General features: G+C 48.5%; 6 protein-coding genes across 6 annotated transcripts, besides 4 other annotated features; 4 read left to right on the top strand and 2 right to left on the bottom strand.

Annotated features, from left to right (window-relative positions):
* Window positions 1-783: 783 nt before the first annotated feature.
* Window positions 784-808: a microsatellite.
* A 3,882-nt stretch (window positions 809-4,690) lies between these two features.
* On the top strand, window positions 4,691-6,445 carry NFIA_001710 (alpha-amylase; the record flags this gene model as incomplete). Its single annotated transcript, XM_001258718.1, has 2 exons — window positions 4,691-5,704; window positions 5,774-6,445. The coding sequence occupies 2 exons, from the start codon at window positions 4,691-4,693 to the stop codon at window positions 6,443-6,445; spliced, it is 1,686 nt and encodes a 561-aa protein (XP_001258719.1).
* A 1,004-nt stretch (window positions 6,446-7,449) lies between these two features.
* NFIA_001700 (GPI anchored serine-threonine rich family protein) lies at window positions 7,450-8,270 on the bottom strand (the record flags this gene model as incomplete). The annotated part of the gene is made up of 4 exons (XM_001258717.1): window positions 7,450-7,595; window positions 7,652-7,914; window positions 7,965-8,096; window positions 8,146-8,270. 4 exons carry the CDS (start codon window positions 8,268-8,270, stop codon window positions 7,450-7,452), a joined length of 666 nt encoding a protein of 221 aa, XP_001258718.1.
* Window positions 7,518-7,592: a microsatellite.
* Window positions 7,519-7,543: a microsatellite.
* Window positions 7,685-7,735: a microsatellite.
* A 2,417-nt stretch (window positions 8,271-10,687) lies between the features above and the next one.
* Window positions 10,688-11,161, top strand: NFIA_001690 (GNAT family N-acetyltransferase; the record flags this gene model as incomplete). The annotated part of the gene is made up of 1 exon (XM_001258716.1): window positions 10,688-11,161. One exon carries the CDS (start codon window positions 10,688-10,690, stop codon window positions 11,159-11,161), a length of 474 nt encoding a protein of 157 aa, XP_001258717.1.
* A 487-nt stretch (window positions 11,162-11,648) lies between these two features.
* Window positions 11,649-12,296, top strand: NFIA_001680 (flavin reductase family protein; the record flags this gene model as incomplete). Its single annotated transcript, XM_001258715.1, has 1 exon — window positions 11,649-12,296. One exon carries the CDS (start codon window positions 11,649-11,651, stop codon window positions 12,294-12,296), a length of 648 nt encoding a protein of 215 aa, XP_001258716.1.
* A 1,314-nt stretch (window positions 12,297-13,610) lies between these two features.
* Window positions 13,611-14,267, top strand: NFIA_001670 (uncharacterized protein; the record flags this gene model as incomplete). The annotated part of the gene is made up of 1 exon (XM_001258714.1): window positions 13,611-14,267. The coding sequence occupies one exon, from the start codon at window positions 13,611-13,613 to the stop codon at window positions 14,265-14,267; it is 657 nt and encodes a 218-aa protein (XP_001258715.1).
* Window positions 14,268-15,521: 1,254 nt separating this feature from the next.
* On the bottom strand, window positions 15,522-17,014 carry NFIA_001660 (uncharacterized protein; the record flags this gene model as incomplete). The annotated part of the gene is made up of 6 exons (XM_001258713.1): window positions 15,522-15,971; window positions 16,030-16,238; window positions 16,300-16,441; window positions 16,496-16,595; window positions 16,650-16,777; window positions 16,835-17,014. 6 exons carry the CDS (start codon window positions 17,012-17,014, stop codon window positions 15,522-15,524), a joined length of 1,209 nt encoding a protein of 402 aa, XP_001258714.1.
* Window positions 17,015-17,070: the final 56 nt, after the last annotated feature.

Raw genomic sequence — 17,070 nt, 5'->3', positions numbered from 1 at the left:
TCCGTTTCGAATCGTAAGGTGTCCGATGAGCTGCTTGTTTGTACTGATAACGAGCGATCGACAAAGGCGATAACGGCGGGTTGAGAAAATATAGGGAAAATTGCACAACCGACGAAACGAAAGGCTGGAGGGGAAGCGAATGAGTATTCCTCTCCAAAAAAGCTGAAACGACAGAAACGACAGACAACGAGAGACAGAAAGGGGATGAGGACGAGGAGGAGAGGAGAGGAGTTGAAGAGGATTGGGGATCGGAATAAGAGAGGAAACGAGGAGGATCAAAGTTTCTAAAAAAGAAAAGAGATCAAACAAATAATCGGGGTTTCAATGGGGAAATAATAATAATACTCAGACAAGACCGACAAGACAAGACAGACTGGCACACTGACCAAGCGAAATTGCTATCAATAGACTATTAATATCATGACGAGCTAAGATGGTGATGGGATTAGTGCAGGCAGAAGTAGTATCTCGTCGTTCTGCTCTGCTCCTACACGATCCTCTCTCCTATTATTATTATGCGGATCCTCCCAGAGGTTACGACTTTGTCTCTGCGGCGGACTGGATATTGGAGCCGTTATCAAATTGGAAGCAGAAGTACGGAGTAGCAAAGAAGGATTCAGGCAGAAGAGGGGATTATTATTTCAGCACATGGTGATGATGTTTGTCGTATCTTACTTGTAACTTAAGAGCTGTTCTACTTCCATGGACCTCCTCTTTGCCTCTGCAGTCTTCATCTCTTGAGCTTTCAGCCTCGTTCGGTCCCTCTTTTTCCCATTCCCACGTTTTTTTTTTTTTTTTTTTTTTTTTTACTTCTTTCCCTTTTTTCTTCTTTACTTTCTTTTTTTACTCGATGGGATCCTGTAGCGTGGAAGTAAGCGGCTCGAACCGTGTATCGGTCTAACTACAAAGTTGCTAACCAGTCGTGGACCATCAAAGCCACAAGGCAGAGCCCCAGCTGACAACCAATCCGACTGCTCCGACTTGTGGACAGTATCTTACAAGAGGAGATAGTGGCTGAGAGCTGAATGCTCACTCCGAAGAAACAGAGTTGCCAAGAAATAAACCCAAGCAGAAAAACAAATCCGGTGAGCTCGGCATATATCAGCCAATACAGAGGCCATTCCATCTCGTAAAGCTTACTCTGTAATCAGCGTGAAAAAACCCATCCACAGACCCTTCGATGGAGTGTTCCATGGGCCAGAGTGGGTATGAAGTGGAGCCTAACGGTGATTTCCTCGAGTCTGGTCCGAGATTTGGACTAGGGCTCTGCCTTGTGCCCAATGAGCTCAAGCCACTTATAAGGCGTTGAATCGCTTCTCAATACTGGATCGGGACCACAATACGGATACTATAAATACTTTTTTTTTTTTCAGCTAAGATAGGTACTAAATGGGTAGTCGACCGTGCTGTCTGTCCTCCGTCTCCATTTCCTTTTGTGATGGGAATGAGTGATCGCTAAATCTTCGGTAATGGCTATTCCGGGCGATCCGTTTTGTGTAACTTTTTCCGCCAAGAATGAGAGAAGTTTTTTGCTTTAGCTGAGGGTCTATATTCTAGATACCCAGTCATTATTGATTCTATCCAGCAACTGTGGGTTTTTTCCTCGGTTCGTTGAAGTTGATGGGTTGAGAGTTGAGACGGTAGGAAATAGTGTCTCTACTATGTCCACTACCATGGATAAAAGAGGATCAAAAATTGAAACAAATGTCTTACTGTAATGTCCCGGAAGGGAAATAGGCTTTCCTATTGGACTTGAGGGTACAAATCTGCAATGACAGCGCACATATCTTGGAGGATGGATGTCCGCTTGTCTCATTATCATGTCAACAACAACGAATCGCGACGAGCGACGGGGTCGAACAGCATCCTCGGGTTTCAATCAGGGGTATTCCTGGTCGGGCAGTCCAATGAGAATGGTGAGAACAGGTCTGCCAAGGCTGTTATCTTGCTATGGTTGCATCCTTCGACGTATCGGGCCAGACGTCCGTATCATATTCCTGTGTCTACTCAGAAGATGCCTCCAAGGGTACCTCAGTTTTGCAAGAGATGAGTTTTAAGTCGAAATTTTTCCTGGGAATACCATGGGAAAGACCTCCATTTGTAGAGGCATGGCTTCATGAACCATCTGGAGAAAAATTGATTAACAACCGGATCTCCCAGACTGTCAATCTACAGGGTACAATATAATTGTTGTCAGGGGCCCCAGTGACTAATTCACTAGTGCGTCGTGGCGTGACGGTGGCGTCGCAGTCGGTCAAAGTGTCAACTCCAGACCCTGGTCTTTACACTAGCAGCTCTCAGTCTGTTCGTATCTTGACTTCGAGGATAGGTGCCACAGACTCAATTCTCACCAATACTCTATAAGAATTCCCAGCTGAAAGCAATCTTTTCAGTACTTAATTTCCCATCATTCTCGACAGGTACAATCTTACAAACTTACAGCGGACGTACCATGGATATCACAGATAGAAATACGAGATCTTTGTTAAGAACCGAAGAAGCCGAGCATCGGTCCGAAGCGGATCTAGTAAATCCATCTCTCAGACATTTGCTAATAATTGCCCAGAATTTTTCCCTTAGACTCGGTTAGACTATCAGGAGCTAAGGGTCTGGAACCGAATCTCTTAGAACAGAAGTGGAAAAGGGGCAGCTGTAAGTTACCATACAACTACTGAGAGGGTTACAGACGGTACGTTACCCCATGATTACCTGTAGGAGCGGAGTGGACGAATCATCAGTGTCATATTTTTAGTATTGTATTGTATTGGAGTTCCAACTTAGTATTCATACAGTATCTATCAGGAACAACAGGATTAACTGTCTTGACTGAGCTTAGCCTGGTAATTTAGTCTTGTGAAGTTTATCCTGGGGACAAATTTCTGAACTTGGCAGTCATTGTGCGAGTCCTTTGATGACAGGTGATAGAAATGATGCATCATCATGTCAAGTACTCTAGATATGAATAAATTATGAACCTTCATACGGAGTAGTTAACTGCATTCATTTCAATTAGCTCATAAGAACTATGCCTGATCAAGAGTGCGTATGACTGATCATCTGAGACATACTCCGAGTATTTCTTGCCTTAATGTGTGATGGTGAGATCACATCCAAGTACTCAACGGTCTCCTTCCAAGTTATTATTACTCCTTATTAATACTCCTCTTTCCTCCTTTCCAGCCAATATTTTCGTGCGCGAACGTCGCAGCCCACAAATGTGACGATGTGATGACTTATGTGACACAAATGTAAAGCTTCTCCCTGGTTGACTGCCATAGATGGTCAGACGTTAAGGCTCCGACGCAGCTAAACACTCAGGTCAATTCAGGTACCAAGTCCTTCCTTGCCACTGTGGACATCAACTACCTCCAGCCAGTGAGAAGCTCTATATAGGGATGTAGTATCAACGTAGTAGACTATAATTTGACGGCTGTGTGAGAATAATGACTTGGATGTGTCGAATAAGGCGGCGTCGCGGGATTGCTAGCTAGAAGAGGAAATGTGGGCGCGGGACTTGAGCCGGACCGACGACTGAGAACTTGCCTTGAATTCAGACTTGGAAGGTCACTATGATCTCCTGATGTGGATAGGATCTGCCATGGGACCATCACTGGTTCATGAACACTGCAAGGGACTCAAGACGGAGGAACCCCTCACGAGGACAATCAACAAGAATCATCAGGTCATCCTATATTGTTAAATACTTTCTGTCCATTGTTTCTATCATGAATTTAAAGATTCATGCCAATGCTGCGGAGGTGGTCCGAGGCAATATAGCTTAAGACTATATTAAGAAATCAGAGGACTGGTCGAGTGGTCATTCATGGTCTGGTCCGGCTATGTGCGGGTTGCACCCGGAAGACCCAAGACATGTCTTCACAAACGCAGGTACCAGGCACCGCAGTGTGCTTTTGGTTGTCTTGTCTTGTCTAGGGAGTAAATTCGGTAGAGATCAATTTGAACACACCCGAGTACTATGTTATATGTAAAAGAACGACTGAAGAGGCAATACATCAACAACCCCAAGTCTAACAAACTGATCACATGTCCATCATCGGCCATTTACCAAGGAAAATCCTGGAGAAAAATGGATAGACTAGAATCACTAGAGAGATGGTTCTGATGGTTTCCCCCACAATTCCACTCTTTTAATCTAAAGTTTCTGCAGCAAAGCAGGAAATCCTTACCCGCCTGACTTCTCCTTTCTGTTTGCTCCCCCTCTCTTTCGCTAACTCCCTTCAATCTTGAGTTCGAGGCCCTTTCTTGCTGCTTCTCTCGTTGGCCCTGTTTAATCTCTGTCTCTTCCTTCTCCTACCTTCAGTCATTCGTTCCATATCCTGCCTGCCATCAGGCCCGTCGTTCTTTACCCTGTCGTCCCTCGTTAATTTTGAGTTTATTTCTACAAACTTCCTTCTTTCGTCGTTTTCTCTCCAATATTCTAGCCGTCATCGCCAATTCCCGCCGGCTCCGGTGGTTCTGGGGATATTCGACGAAAATTATTCCCTATCTTGTCAACACATTGCATCAACGTATCTGGAACTTGCCAAATCGCCGATCATTTAACTCTGTTGTGGGACTCTAGAATTCCAATCGAAACGAGACAACCGTTGTGCCAAGGATCAGCACATCGCTCATTTGTTGCATCATACCCCATTCACTGAGTTCCGACCTTCAGATCAATGTTCCGACCATGAGTTCGCTTTCGATATCACGGCGATGCTTGCACATCGTCTCTCTTTCCCTCCTGGTCGCCTCGTCGCTCGCAGCAAACACAGCACAATGGAAACCCAGAGCCATATATCAGACCATGACCGATCGGTTCGGCCGCACCGACGGGTCGACCACAGCGCGATGCGTTTCGTCCGAGAACATTCGTTGCGGAGGGACATGGCGAGGAACGATTGACCATCTGGATTACATCCAGGGGATGGGGTTCGACGCGGTCATGATCTCCCCGGTCGTGAAGAACGTGGAGGGCCGGGTGAAGTACGGCGAAGCTTACCATGGATATTGGCCCGAAGACATCTACAGCCTCAACCCGCATTTCGGCACGAAACAGGATCTGCTGGATCTGAGTGCAGAAGTGCATAAGCGGGGCATGTTCCTCATGATGGACACGGTCATCAACAACATGGCCTACGTCACCAACGGCAGCGACCCGGCCACGCATATCGAATACTCGACGCTCAAGCCCTTCGACAGTTCTAGCTACTACCACCCCTACTGTGATATCGAAAACTGGGATAATTTCACCGAAGCGCAACGGTGTCAAACTGGTGATGACGTGGTGGCACTACCCGATCTTTTCACCGAACATCCCGACGTCCAGAGCACGCTGGAGAAATGGGCGCAAGACATGATCTCAACCTACTCGATTGACGGGCTGCGTATCGATGCGGCCAAGCACGTCGACACGGGCTTCCTGGCCAACTTCGGCAAGGCGCTCAGCGACACCTTCATGACCGGGGAGGTGTACCAGCGCGAAGTTGACATCATCTGCGACTACAAGAACAACTATATCACCAGTGTTCCCAACTTCCCCGTCTACTTTTCCGTCATCGAAGCCTTCACCAAGGGCAACACGAGTTCCCTGTCAAACATTGTAGAAGTGATGAAGAACAACTGTCACGACGTCACATCCATGACCATCTTCACGGAGAGCCACGACGTGAACCGTTTTGGCAACATGACCTCAGACATGGCGGTAGGGACCCGACCCCTTCCCCCCAAGGCTAACCCCCGCTCCCAGCTGATGAATTGAACCCCTGTTTAGCTCGCAAAGAATGTACTCACATTCAACATCCTCTTCGACGGCATCCCGATCATGTACCAGGGGCAGGAGCAGCACTTTAGCGGGGCATATACCGCCAACAACAGTAACCGAGAAGCCGTCTGGCTGTCCGGCTACAACACCGACGCCGAGCTGTACAAGCTGGTTGCCAAGCTCAACCGCCTCCGCAAACACGTATACAGCCTCGACAACAACTATCTCGACATCGAGACATACCCGGTCTACCAGGGCTCCAGCGAGCTCGCCTTCCGCAAAGGCGTCGAGGGCCGCCAGACCATCATGCTCCTCTCGACGCAGGGCACCAACCAGAAAGAGCCGTACGACCTGTACATGCCCGTAAGCTTTAACCCCGGTGTAGTGGCGATGGACGTCCTCAACTGCGTCAACTATACCGTCAACCGGGCCGGTCAGCTCATCGTCCCCATGGACAAGGGCGAGCCCCGCGTTTTCTTCCCCGCGAACCTCATGCCTGGCAGTGGGCTGTGCGGCTTTAGCGACACAGACATCAGCTATGTCGAGCTGAAGACAGGGAAGCCGGCATCGTCAGGGTCTGCGGGGGTGTTGTCGATGACGCCGGCGGGGATACCGCTGACGATTCTGTTCTCTGTTTTGGTGTCAATCGTCTCCGGGTTGGGGTTTGGGTTGGGGTGTTGATTTAAGCATTTTCCTTGTGCATACCCTATTTATTTATACCTTTTTTTCTCACGTCAGTTCCATGCGATGGCGATATCTCGGTAATGTTCTGTAAATGCATGTTTATATATTTTTTTATCCGAATGTACATACATATACATAAGTTGAGAGATGCGACCTTTCAGCCGCACTGTCGTTGCCCAGGCACCTAAGGTATTTATTGGACCAGATCCTCACCGAGGCTCGTATAGATCCTTTCACTCGCTTAAAGAACCCGTATTCGAATCTCACCACCCGCAGCCTCGTGTTGCCCATCACTGTGATGAGAATCCAATCCTGCTCCCACCAGCCGATTTGACTTCCGCTAGTTTCCCGATCAGGCCGTCGAATCACAGCAGAGTGATACAGTCCTGCATATCAGCCAATCAAATTTACGAATTGCCTGTCAGGATCGGTGTCTGAGTTTGGTACCTGATACCATACCTATTCCGTCACGTAATATACTCTGGCAACTCTCGTGTTCTGCCATGAAAATATCCGACCTAACCGCACAAATTCCATTCTATTGGTTCTATGGACAGGTTTCAAATAATTACGTAGACTGAATCTGGTGACAGACGAGCTAAGGTACCTACATCCCTGCAAAGGTAACGCCTTGCATAAGCCTCGAAACAAGTCGTACCTAAGGTACGGAGTACCTACCTACAGTATGTGCCGTAAGGTACAGCTTACAAATACATATAATACAAACACCAAAATGATTGTCAATGTGATCTATCAGCTAAGTTGCATAATGAAACACGCAAGGCAAAAGCAAAAGCAAAGGATTGCATTAATTATGTGGATAGGATAGATAGTGATAAGGACAGACAGTCTAATAATGCGAATGGCAGATCCTCATATACATAAAAGCAGTACGGAGTACACGTCCAGTACACGGTGGGTTGTTATCTATCTACCTACCTGAGTAGATTTCCGGGTGCGCGAACCGGATCATTCGTTTCTGAGATGACGAAGGTTCACGTTTACAGAGCCAGGGCGACCAGACCGAGCAGGAGGGAGCCGGCAGGAATGGCGAGCGAGCCGGCACCGTTGGGGGAGGTGGTGGGGGAGGTGGTGCTGGAAGCGGAGGCGCTGGTGCCGCTGCCGGTGGGGGAGGAGGTGCTGGAAGCTGCAGAGGGAGAAATATTAGCACAAATCTTGAAGACGCCAGGACAGGCGACTAACCAGTGCCGGAGGCGGAGGTGCTCAAGGTGGAAGCAGAGGCAGAGGCCTTGGTAGAGGCAGATGCAGAGGCAGAGGCAGAGGCAGTGCTAGAGACCGTACCGGTGCTAGAAGAGGAGGTGGACGCGGATCCAGTAGCAGAGGCGCTAGAAGCAGAGCCGGAGGTGGTCGAGGAGCCGGAGGACTCGACCTTGAACTGCTGCGACTGGGCGAGGATGCCGCTGTTCTGGGGATCCTTGGAGACAAAGTTGACCTGGTAGCCGGATCTAATACAGATCAGTATATGAAGAGTCTGCTGCGAAGTGAATAGGCGTACCCGCTGTCGGCGGAGAGACCATCAATGGTGTAGGAGCCGTCGCTGGTCTTGACGTTCTCGGCGACAAGCTTGTTGACGGGAGGGTAGGAGTTCATCTTGACGAGGTAGATGTCGAAGGAGGAGGGGTCAGAGCTATGCTTGTCAGTATGCAACACATGATGACGGTATACAAGTTGAGTACCTGACAGAGCTCCATTCGACGGTGGTCTTCTCGCTGAGGTCGACATCCTGGTCCTTCTTGGGAGAGGTGATGGACAGAGCGGCGACAGAGCCGACGAAGGCAGTGAGAGTGAGAGCGAAACGCATTTTGATAGTGAGTGATCGAAAGTAAAAGTCTATCCGAATGTATTAAAATTAAATATGGCTGTGGAAGTCAGACAAACGAGTGACTGGTAGTGAAGTGATTGATGAATGAAGATGAAACAGAGATGCGCCGAGGACAAAGGGAATTGATATTTTATATCTACCTTAGTATCAAGTCTTACGTGTAGCAGTATCCAAATTTATAAATAGCAGAGACACCCATGTCTTACTCTTGCAGAGCCCTATCACAGCATCAGGAACCAAGGGTGAGTCAACTATGAACCACTTCTCCTATCGGTCAGGTATCCATCCGCCGTGTTTGTTGAGATACAATGGATGGATCTAATCGAAATCAACCAGATCAATGCCAGTCTGTTCTCAGTACATTTAATTTGATTTACATAGTAGCCTTACTCGGGTTAATGCAGCTTGAGCTTCTATTCCAGAATGCGCTCATGCACTACAGGACCTCCATCGGACCCTGATCGTATCCACAAGGCCAAGATCCTTGTTTGATGCCCCTCGGCCCCTTCAATCTCCTTCAATTGCATCATAATCGCAAGCAATCAAACTCTTTGCGCGCGTACAAAACCCCCCTGTTGAAGCCGGACAAATTTCCGACCCTTCGCCGCCAAGTAGCAAAGCTGCAGGATTTCGTGTAGCTGTAGCAAAGGGTCGGGCCACTGCGCCTTGACCTCTCCAATCAAGTGCAGTGACAACAAAACATGTCTTAGGGTGACTACCTTACTATCAACAAGGGAAAGTAATCGATGCTCCACAGTATCCTGCGCCCTGTTTGTGTCCACCTGGATCCTGATTGAAGGATTTGCCTCTGGTTAAGTCCCAGGCGGATTACCGGATTGGTGTACTGCACTAGGGCTCCAGGATCTGTGGGATTTGCAACAATAATACAGGGCAAGAATAAAGCAATAATCATTTTGGTTGGTTTTTCCGGAGACCATTAAAAGATCCTTTGACCAGTGAGACAATACCAATCAGGTTCTGTCTCCTGCTCGGTTTTTGAGCTGCCAAGTGTCCGCTATTGCCCGACCCAGACTTTCTTGTTGCAGAGATTTCTTCGACCATACGCGGTATTGTACCATACCAACTCTTTCAGAATACTTACGCTGTACTCTGTATCGTTTCTTGTCCATAATCATAAGTAGTCCTAACTTAACAGGAAGCAGTCTTGTCATGCGTATGCAGAGTAAAAATCTGTTGGCCTATGATTGTGTCGTAGTTAACTCAGTCACTGGGCTATTGAAGCCTATTATTCCGTAGTGACTAATGGTTTATGATTCTTACGTTGAGATACCTCTTAGCAGTCGGGTGGATATACAGAAATCAATGTAATGGTCTCGCATAGGGCACAACGGACATAACGTGGTCTAACTATTTATGGAGTAGATCTTCTGGTTTCCCAGAATCGAAGCCCTTCAGACCCAAGGCACGCCGCACATCAAGTGGCTCAGTACTATTAATGGGTCCCCGGATCTGATGTGCTGTTCGGTGCTCTCCGAACCTGAACTCCCAGGTACATCCACAGTTCTTCGGGCCAACCGGGTGGCAACTGCAAATGGTGGATTTTAACCATTTTCTGTGCTGGTTCCGTCGGCTTATGCCGCCTTTCAGTGGTAGTCCGTACTCATCTCTTCGCAGTAGACTCGGCAGCGTATTTGCTTAGAAATGGTACCAAAATAGCTCAACAAGCAACTAGAGGAGCATTATTATTCCCCAGCCACACTGGTGATACTGGTGAACTGAAGGACCCTCCGAGTATGCAAGTTGAGACACACGCAGGGAGTTGACGGATTGAGGACTACCAAGCATGGCCAAGCCTGTCATGGAACTGCAGAAAAAGTCTTCTAGAAACTGATATCTGCGTGTTTGACTATGCTTTGACGCCATCTCGAAGCTCACTTCATCAGGCCAGTTGCATTGGATGTCAGTATAGTATTAGATTATGCTAGGTGCTGTAAAAACAAAAGAAATCAAGAACGAAGACATTGCAACTTATTCCAGAAGCAAAATCGTGCCTATGTTGAGCAGTGTTCTGCTATGTGAAGCCAATGGCGAGAAATATATTTTGATGCATTGTCCAGGACGCTATCTAGGCATCCTGAAAGTTTTTGCATCCACAACCCCTGGAGAGAACGCTGACATGATAAATTAAATGCCTATACTGGTAACCATGTCTGTATACAACGGATAATGTAATTCTTCATGTATCTGACGCACTTGAGGTATTCCAGGTGTTGATGTTAACGGTCCATAATGAGACTGTCTTGGCACTGATTGGCGGCATCGTTGCCTACTGTTGCCTGCTGCCGTCGCAGTATTAATATTCAAGCAACACTCATGAACAATACAGAGTATATGATTCAGACCAATCCATTCTGATATAGGAATCAAATTTAAATATGTCTTCCTCCATTTCACCACTCCCTCCCAACTACCGTCTTCATGATGGCTACCCCGCAGTGTCAGATTATCTCCACCTCCGCGCCGCTTCAGGTCTCACCCCCAAGACCAAGGCACAGGCAACTGCCGTGGCCCAGGGCAGCTGGTACGGCTGCTACGTGACATTCGAAGACGAATCATCAGGAACATCGACTCCCGTGGGGATGGGCCGCATTATCGGCGATGGGGGTTGGTATTTCCATATCGCCGACATGGCCGTCCTGCCTGATCATCAGCGGAAAGGATTGGGAGATATCATTCTCAAGACGCTTCTGGCGAAGATTCGCAGTGAAGCACCAGAGGGGAAGCCGTATGTGAATCTGCTTGCTGATCCACCCGGGAGAAAGCTGTATGCGAAGAATGGGTTTGTGGAATCGGCACCGAAGGAGCTTGGGATGATGATGGTGATGGACAGGGGTGAACCGTCGAAGTGATTCAGAGTTCTTGATGTGGGTATGCCTATGGATGAGAAAAGTGATGTTGCTCGGCCCCAAAGGCTTCTTTGATGGCTATCCACTCGAGCTTCAAGGTCCGCGTGGAGAGTGGCAATATCACTATTCTCGGTATGTCCGGGTGTGAATGTGCCTTGTTTCTAAATCGTTAGATTAAGGCAATGGAGTGTCAGTACTAAGCTGATATATCATTATCCTCTATCCCGGTTCTGGGGAAATATGGATGGCTTGCTGTCAAATTGGCCAGTGATGAATGATACGAGAATCCACAATCGGCACCGTCAACACCAAAGGGAAATAACAAGACTCTGACATTGATATGACCAATCAAATTGCTCAGTTTGAGCCAGTTTTTACTTGTGTATATAACCTCAAAACAAGAGCATCGGGATAAAAATCGATGCTCACCATTCTTGTTCAATTCCTCCAACAGCCATTCAATTGCTCGTTTGACTGCCTGCACAACATTATGGGACATTCGGTCATCTCGCCTGCCATCTTCTACTGGGGCACCCCGGTCGTTCTTGTGACCACGGTCAACGAAGACGGAACGCCGAACATCGCGCCTATATCATCCGCCTGGTGGTTGGGAAATCGTGCCGTCCTAGGGCTGGGACGGAGTTCACAGACAATCGCCAACATCATCCGCACGCGACAGTGCGTGCTCAATCTTCCGGGCGATGATATGGTCCAATGTGTTAATGCTCTGGCGCGAATAACTGGCACCAAAGACGTGCCGGCAAGCAAGGCCCAGCGAGGCTATCGATACGAGAAAGACAAGTTCGGCATCGCGGGATTGACACCAGAATCTTCGCATCTTGTACAGCCTCCGCGGATCCAGGAGTGTCCCGTTCAAATGGAAGCTGAGGTCGTTGATATCCATGAGCTTTTCCAAGACGGACCGGTCGAGTTGCAGGGGTGCGTCATGGCCATTGAGGTTAAGATCGTAAGGACCTATGTTATGGACGAACTGCGACTTGCTGGATATGCGAACAGAATCGATCCCGATAAATGGAAACCGATGATCATGTCGTTTCAGAATCTCTACGGATTGAAGGATGGGAAGCTGGCTGAGTCGACACTTGCAAAGATTGACGAGGAGAGTTACCGTGTATAGATTAGAACCTCTGAATGTTGTGTATTCCAGTTGTCCGTCTCATAGAACCATGCTGTCCACTTCATCTGTTTCTATAATCAAATCTCTTTACCTCATGCTACATAGCGTATCCCCTTTTCATCCTATGAGGATCCGGCTGACTGTTGGGCGTCCTCGTCGGCACTCCACCCCCTTTCCAATCATTGTGCCAACCACTACGTCGTCCCGGCGGCAGCGAGTGCCAATTACCCAAACATCAAGCATTCTATTCAATTTACGGAGGGCTGGATTGCAGTTTCTGAGACGAGTAGTTCTCAGTAACATACTCAGACATAATGAGAGGCTTCTCGCAAGGGTACCACGTCCGGCAATAAAGGGGTGCATGGCCAAGAACCGAAAGGAGGAAGGAAGTGTCACAGCATGAGATAGAACAGACGGTGGAGGAATCACTGCTTGAGACAACGGGGCCATCGGATGCGGCAAGAACTTTCTTCACTGCTGGTTCTATAAAGACTGCGAACTAGATATTCATAAAGACTGATTGGTAGACAGACCTGATTTCTGAATGAAGTATACCTATAGAAGGTCAAGTGTTGCTCCACAACAGATGGCATTTCGACAGATGGGGCTGGCTGAAACATGAGCCTTTGATCAGATGCGTGGTTACGAATGAATCCTCGGCTGCAACTCATCAAGCTCGTCTACAATTGTGTTTGATGCGCTTCCGTCTTGAACAGTCTACAATCCGTGAGACCCCGAGGCAACCATTTGGTTATTGGCCGGGATTGACACATAGACACTCTGGTTCACCGATCCAAGAGGAATCCAGCTCCTATATCCTGGAAGCTGAAGTTACATAGGCTCCCAAGGCACGCCAAGTGACGGGCGTAGTATCTCTTGGGGATGCCCTGTGAATTCTCATGCACTCAATCATGAGCAGCCTGGAGCCAACCTGCCACACCATGATCATTGGTCCTAGCTGGCTTGTGCTGCGGGCTACATTGGGAAAGAGAAGCAGTAAAGGCAACTACTACTATCACATACCGCCAAACTGCAGATGAATCAGTGCAAGATGCTGTCCAAGCAGGCGAGACTTCTCAACTGGGAAACTGCACTATAGCTACCTCCAGTCTGTTTTGAACCATTGTATATCGCACTCTTAATCAGACTTGGTACTTGCAAACTCTCTAACAGAGACTTCTCCAATACTCTCTTATTTCCTCGCAGCAGTCGACTCTGATCCACTGCAATTCCGACGAGTTACTAGTTCACTAAGGACTGATTCATCACAACTTAGAGCTCCTCGCATCATCAAACGAAGCCCAGGCAGCATTCATGGCATCAACAGCATCGAAATCGTCTCTCCCGATGCCTGGCTCCCACGCCTTCCATATCTTGTGCGACCGATATTTTTTCCCGATTCTCCTACACAGTGCTATCGCTCTCACAGCCATCCAGTACTACGTTTTTCAAGAAGACTGTGCTCCGAGTAACCTGCTTCGTACCAATGTCGACGTCTGCGTCATGCTTGCCCTAGACTGGCATCAAAGGCGAGCTCCTGACAAGCGCACCCTTATCAATGTGTGTCACGGCATACTCGTCGTACTACTCTTCGTGCTATTATGTCTGGGCATTTTGGATATTCTCGGCTATTTCCTGGGACTTCCAACCCTGATCAGGGGCCTTTCGGACCAACAGAGTTGTCGACATTTGACTGGTACTTTCGATAATGTCAACTGGTCGTTCTATGCTACTGGCCAGCAGTGTGATGCGACGGTGCAGGAATCTACTATTCAAGGTGCTATCGCCGAGTACATCCGCAACGCGGCGCATGGGAAAATCTGCGGCACCCAGTGCTTGCGTCTGGATCATGGCGGCACCTGGAATGGGTGGTTGAAGTTGGGCTTGGTCAGCAGCTTTAACGAGGATGCTTACTGTGGTGTCGGCCTGCCGTTTGATATATGTATCTCGGATGGAAACGACAATATCTAATCTGTCGCGAAGAATGTATTGCTGCTGAGGTGTTGAAGTCGCCGGCGGGCTCTATGTGTCTCAGGTGATGCTCCTTTGGTGACTGGTGGAAGAGTAAACAATGCCAGCACGGTTGATATCTATACTTACACCTGTGTTGGCTTTGAGGCATGAAGATTGCCCGGGATGGGTGGTAAAGTAATTGTTAAATCGTTAAACAAATGGAACTGCTATGACTTCGATCATCCGGCTTTTCCATTGTATGAGTATAAACCTTTAGACTATCACGCATGTGCTCTTTTCCTTTGCAGTAGTCATTGGCACTTGTGAAACACAGATTGCCTGATCTCAGGAAAATGTCATCAGTTCATGAATGTCTTCGGTACTTTTGAAAGAGTCACAAGTTCAAGATCCGCCACCTCTTGAAAGACCTCCTCCAACATTGAATTGATTCCGAGCAGAGCACTCAGTATATCTAGCAGCGTCCGGTTTTCTAGCCATTCCCTCATTCTCTCGACCTGGTACAGGTCCTATACAGTCTTTGTTGATATGTAGGCCAGTATTGCTGTTCCTTGTGTCGATCTGGGGTCACAACTAGCAGCCATGGCACCCCAGAACAGCAACTCCGTAGTTCATCGCACCAATAGTATTCCACGCTGGAGAAGAATTTGTCGGTTGATAACAGAGAAGCAAATGAGAAGATGTCCGTATCGGGATAGGAAAGTCGGCGAATCCAGTTCCTTTCTTCATCGTTCCAGGTGTCCCCAAGTGTCAGGCTGTAGGCCGGCCATTAACACTAAATGGATCAGCGAAGGCAACGATTGATATCCCAGATGCTTCCTACCTGACGTCCACTGCGCAATTGTCAGATGCATGGGAGTTGGGAGTACAGAATTGATCGGTTATGTATTGCATCCAAATTGTTGTCTTGCGACCCGTTGTCACTAGAAGCGCGCATCTGTCTATCATTAGTTACGTGCAGCGTGTTAGATACGGCTATTTGAGATTCAATATTATTGCACTTCACGTCTTGGCAGCTCCTGACATTCTCTTCTGGTGTGCCCCTTGGGAAACGTCCTCATCCCGATGCGGACCTTCGGAGGTCGAAGGACACTGTCGCTCAGATTCTGACGATAAGCCTAATACGATCTCTGGGTCTTCCACTGCCAGTTACAACTGTCAATTCGAGATTGAGACTACGTTGAATAAAATTGCATGGTTGTAGAATATATCGTTTCATGACTGTTGGTCTATTAATCTCACTTCTATATTTGATCACCAATTCCCCCCACGAGGCTGATCACTCCCACCAAGATGGCTGTTTCTATTCTCATGGGTGATCTCAATTTGATTAGACACTACAATGCCACCGGGAGGATGGTCACGACCAGTGCCGGGTGTACCAAGCGCCTCCAAGTTATTCATCTTCACATCGTCAACTATCCGCTCCTCACTCTCGCTGAAGGTCAAGTTGGCGCTGATAGGATGAACCGTGGGCGGACCCCGACGATTCCGGCTAAAGGACTCACCAGCACCGCCACCGATAGTCTGAAACCCGCTGGGAAATTTGTATGTCTTCTGGGAGCTGCCGAACGCGGTGCCAAAGAGTCGCGAGAGCCAGGATCGAAAGAGATGGAAGATCATGGGAAGATTGGTAGTAACCACTGCGACAAAGGCCTCCCTGTTTCCCCATTCGCCGGCCAGCTGTGCGCCATCTACGGGGTCCTGCGGGTATGCGTGTTAGCTTTCGGCTGGGGGTGGCAAATGTGACATCACGACTTACCACCAAGACAAACACGCTCTTTAGGATAGCGCACACGAGCACGAACAGTCCAGCGCCGAAGACAACGGTCGCGGCGATCTTTTTCATGAGTTTTAGGCGGGATCTCCAGAGCATGGGGATGGGGATTAAGATGAGGTAGATATCGGTGGACACGTTGGATGCAAAGGAGGCCCAGATGATCGGTCTGGATATGGCGGCCTGGCAGGCATCTAGGAGAGGAGTTGTCAGCGAACAATTGATCGAATGAGGTCGCAATCAAAGTGAACTTACTCCCAGGATCTGGGTTGATCTGCCAGTACTTGTGGAATGGCCGGCAAGCCGCGAAGATGGTGATCACGCTGACGAGGAATGTTCCGATGACAAGACCGAACCCAACATAGATGGGATTGCGATACCGCTGACCAAGACCATCCTGTCGAGCGCATGAGTACCAATTGCAATTAAAAAAAAGTCCTGGAAGACTTACTGTAAGTCGAAGGTAGAATGCCAGCATGGACAACTTGAGCGACCACATCAACACCGAATATGTAGTCCACCCAGCGACTTGAATTTTCGAGCCAATTACCCTGTATACGTGTGAGCTCGGTCGCATCCTCTGTACTCTTCGAGACTAGACATACGCCGCTCGGTATTCTGGATCATCAGGGGACAGTGCAGCCCGTTGAGCGTCGGTCAAGCCATTATTCGCGAGGCCATGTGCGACATGGCCCACGCTGTACGCAAGCGCTGTCTGTGCCGTGTAGAATACCTGCTCAGAATAGGCATTAGCAAATGATTGACATATATCGAAGAGCGTATCACGAACAATTCCAACCCACACAAGCAAGTCTTCGGCTTGTAAGTGTCTGAATCCCACGGCTCTCACCCGGGCGTACGTCCGGAGTAGGGTCACCGTAACCCCAATTGCATACAGCGTCCAGTGCTCAACCGTGGACTTGTACAAGGCTGCCTGAGCAGCTTCGTCTGCGGCAGAATCGGTCGACATTTAGAGAAACGAAGCGTCCGGCCCAGCATGGCCAACTGGCGGGTTGACGAGAACGT

The sequence above is a fragment of the Aspergillus fischeri genome, genomic scaffold, assembly GCF_000149645.3.
Source record: "Aspergillus fischeri NRRL 181 1099437636265 genomic scaffold, whole genome shotgun sequence".
NCBI lineage: Eukaryota > Fungi > Ascomycota > Eurotiomycetes > Eurotiales > Aspergillaceae > Aspergillus > Aspergillus fischeri.
Note: the sequence above shows the minus strand (reverse complement) of the source record. Positions and strands in the feature narration are given on the sequence as shown.